Source organism: Glycine max, chromosome 5 (genome assembly GCF_000004515.6).
Source record: "Glycine max cultivar Williams 82 chromosome 5, Glycine_max_v4.0, whole genome shotgun sequence".
In the NCBI taxonomy this organism is placed as follows: domain Eukaryota; kingdom Viridiplantae; phylum Streptophyta; class Magnoliopsida; order Fabales; family Fabaceae; genus Glycine; species Glycine max.
In genome coordinates this window covers 1,046,643-1,050,524 of record NC_038241.2, presented here as the reverse complement: position 1 = coordinate 1,050,524, position 3,882 = coordinate 1,046,643, and the positions used below count along the sequence as shown (strand labels likewise).

The 3,882-nt window shown below is 46.5% G+C and overlaps 1 protein-coding gene across 1 annotated transcript; it reads left to right on the top strand.

Annotated features, from left to right (window-relative positions):
* The first annotated feature begins 369 nt into the window (after positions 1–369).
* LOC100806857 (probable inactive receptor kinase At2g26730) lies at positions 370–3,537 on the top strand. The gene is made up of 2 exons (XM_014775393.3): positions 370–1,902; positions 2,681–3,537. Exons 1-2 carry the CDS (start codon positions 618–620, stop codon positions 3,346–3,348), a joined length of 1,953 nt encoding a protein of 650 aa, XP_014630879.2. The 5' UTR covers positions 370–617; the 3' UTR covers positions 3,349–3,537.
* Positions 3,538–3,882: the final 345 nt, after the last annotated feature.

Here is a 3,882-nt window from a genome sequence, read left to right as displayed (position 1 = left end):
CGTTAAAGTTTTAACCCTCCCAAAATCTTACTATCTTACTATCTGCCCTCTAACCTATAACACATCAGCCACAAATTTGTTTTCTCTTTGGCATTCCAATACCAAAGTACTTAAAAATAAAGATTAAATTAAAGCAGTTGTTAGCCCCCTTGAATGCCACGTTTGCTTCCAAGCCGGTCATATTAGGAATTTTCCTTCCCCTCTTCTTCTCTCAATCCACCATAATTCAACTTGGTAAAAAAACAAACGTGTATGCACGCGAGACAAAAGCGCGTGGGGTACAACAGGAGCGGTTAAAAAAAAAAAGCGTTGTAAGTAAAACCACATCGCGAGAGAGTTAAAAACCAAAAAGCAAATAACGTAAGGAGTTTTAGTACCAGCGGCAGAGACAGTGGTTTTTTTTTTCTTTGAAGCTCGTGATAGTGTGATGATACACATTACGTATATTTGGTCTTTACTACAGTAGTACATAAGAAAAGCTCTTTGGGTCTTTTTTTCCGAAACTCCACTCACACAATTCCCACCACTCCTTTTCTTATGGCATTTCGCCGTGTAACCAGTGCCATCTTCTTCGTTAATTCCGATTGAAGAAACCAATCCCTACCCATTATTACCCAATGGCGTTGTTCATTACTGTTGTCGTGTTCCTGCTGCATCTGAGTTGGAGTGTCCGAGTTAACTCTGAGCCGACTCAGGACAAGCAAGCCCTCCTTGCTTTCCTCTCCCAGACCCCACACTCGAACCGCCTCCAATGGAACGCCTCGGAATCCGCGTGCGACTGGGTTGGCGTGAAATGCGACGCGTCACGCTCCTTCGTTTACTCGCTCCGTTTACCCGCCGTCGATTTAGTGGGTCGGGTCCCACCCGCCTCGCTCGGCCGCTTAACCCAGCTTCGTATCCTCAGCCTCCGCTCCAACGCCCTCACCGGCGAGATCCCTTCCGATTTCTCCAACCTCACCTTCCTCCGCAGCCTCTACCTCCAGAAGAACCAATTCTCCGGCGAGTTCCCTCCGAGTCTCACTCGCCTCACTCGCTTGACTCGCTTGGATCTCTCAAACAACAACTTCACCGGCCAAATCCCTTTCTCTGTTAACAACTTGACCCACCTCACTGGCCTCTTCTTAGAACACAACAGTTTCTCTGGTAAAATCCCAAGCATCACCGTGAAGCTCGTTAGCTTCAACGTTTCCTATAACAATCTCAACGGTTCAATCCCCGAGACACTCTCTACGTTCCCGGAAGCTTCCTTCGCCGGAAACATAGATCTCTGCGGACCGCCGTTGAAGGACTGCACCCCGTTCTTCCCGGCGCCGGCGCCGTCTCCGTCGGAGAATTCAACCCCGGTGAATACTCGTAAGAAGTCCAAGAAGCTCTCCACTGGCGCCATTGTCGCAATCGTTGTGGGCTCTGTTCTCGGCTTGGCGTTGCTGCTGCTGCTGCTGTTGCTGTGTCTGAGGCGGCGGCGGCGGGGACAGCCAGCGAAGCCGCCGAAGCCGGTGGTGGCTGCGCGGGCCGCCGCGCCGGCGGAGGCGGGGACGTCGTCGTCGAAGGAGGATATAACCGGGGGTTCGGCGGAGGCGGAGAGGAACAAGCTCGTGTTCTTCGAAGGGGGAATTTACAGTTTCGATTTGGAGGATTTGTTGAGGGCTTCGGCGGAGGTGTTGGGGAAGGGTAGCGTGGGGACTTCGTATAAGGCGGTGCTGGAGGAAGGAACCACCGTGGTGGTGAAGAGGCTGAAGGATGTTGTGGTGACGAAGAAAGAGTTCGAGACGCAAATGGAGGTTCTGGGGAAGATTAAGCACGAGAATGTGGTTCCTCTCAGAGCCTTTTACTTCTCCAAGGACGAGAAATTGCTCGTTTACGATTACATGTCCGCTGGGAGCCTGTCTGCGCTGCTACACGGTACGATGTTGTTGAAATCCCTAATTCGTCTATCTGTTTGATGAATTTTCCTTGCCGCTTAATTGCGTGTGTTTATAGTTAATTAATTATTGAATTCATGCAATTTGATTGTTCTGGTGTAGGAATACTATGTTTAATTTGCTCTTGCCTTTCAGGCATTTCGTTGTGTTCATTAGGGGAATTGAATATTCATTCTTTGTGGGGTGTTGTCGTGGAATTTAGATTATTTTAATTTGAAGGCTGGGAATATTATTTTAATAGTATTGCTGATATTATAGTGAAGTGTTTGTTGTGTGATTAGCGTTGATGGGGGGCAGTGGGCTGCTTTCCAAGATGATAATGGAGGTGGGTAGTATGTGTGTTAGTGTATTATTATTACTTATTAGTGGCATCATTTTAATTTAATATTAAATGAATTAACCAATGGGGGAGGATTGTTTAATTGGAAGAGTGTAATCGTAAATGGTAAGTTTCTGAAGCTTATGCTTCTGGAGCAAACATTCCAAACAACATGCACCGACATTATTTATCTCCTTTCTTTATAAAGATAGTAAAAAAAGAAGAAGAAGAAGAAGAAGAAAGAAAACGTGTAATTCCCTCCTTTAATACCTACCTAATAAAGAAGAGAGAAAGCCAGCTTTTGACATTTTAGACTTATGATGTGTAGTGATGAAATTATTGCATGGTGATATGATATATATGGGTAAAAAGAGCATTATTATGTTTAGGTGTTTAATTAGTATATAGATAGGGAAATGGATTGACATTGTTATTACAGGGAGCAGAGGGTCTGGGCGAACACCACTGGACTGGGACAGCCGTATGAAAATAGCCCTAGGAGCCGCAAGAGGGCTTACATGCCTCCACGTGGCAGGCAAGGTGGTCCACGGCAACATCAAATCTTCCAACATCCTCCTCCGAGGGCCGGACCACAATGCCGGCGTTTCTGACTTCGGCCTCAACCCCTTGTTCGGAAACGGAGCCCCGTCGAACCGCGTGGCGGGCTACCGGGCACCCGAAGTGGTGGAAACCCGGAAGGTGAGCTTCAAGTCTGATGTGTACAGCTTCGGAGTGTTGCTGCTGGAGCTTCTAACAGGAAAAGCACCAAACCAAGCCTCTCTCGGGGAAGAGGGCATTGATCTTCCGAGGTGGGTCCAGTCAGTTGTTCGCGAAGAATGGACCGCGGAGGTTTTCGATGCGGAGCTCATGAGGTTCCACAACATCGAGGAGGAGATGGTTCAACTGTTGCAAATCGCAATGGCTTGTGTTTCCCTTGTGCCTGATCAGAGACCCAACATGCAGGACGTGGTGCGTATGATTGAGGACATTAACCGGGGCGAGACCGATGATGGCTTCAGACAATCCTCCGATGACCCTTCCAAAGGATCCGAGGGTCATACACCACCCCCAGAGTCAAGGACTCCACCTAGCTCTCTCACACCATAACAAATTACTAAAAGCCTTTATTTTTCTTTTTTTTTTTTTTTTTCACCCCCCCCCCAAATTAAAAAAAAAGGTGGCGCCCCCGCTTTTATACTGTGAATTACGGCGCCCGCTTTCTTCCCGTCTATTTTCCCCCCTCATTGTATTTCATTTCATTTTTTTTCTTCTTATTAAATTCCAATGATTTTTACAGATGGGGGTTGAAAAATTGTTCAGGGATTTAGAGGGGGGGGGGGGGGGGGGGGGTGAGTTCAATGAACCGATTCAGATTGGCTATTTCATGAAATTTTAATTGCAATTGACCTCATTTCTTATAATTTCTCAAATTATTTATATTTGTTATCTTTTGTCCCAAATCATGAAGCTTTTATCTTTTTCAATTCGTCTTGATACCAGCGTGGTATGTTTACTACGTCAGCTTGTGGCATCCTCTTATTTTGACCCAGCGAGGAGAGCAGTTGTTGCAAAAATTGTGTTCATGGATGACGCAGCAGGGTACTATTTAAAACCCAACCAGCTTTTGATCAAAATTATGAA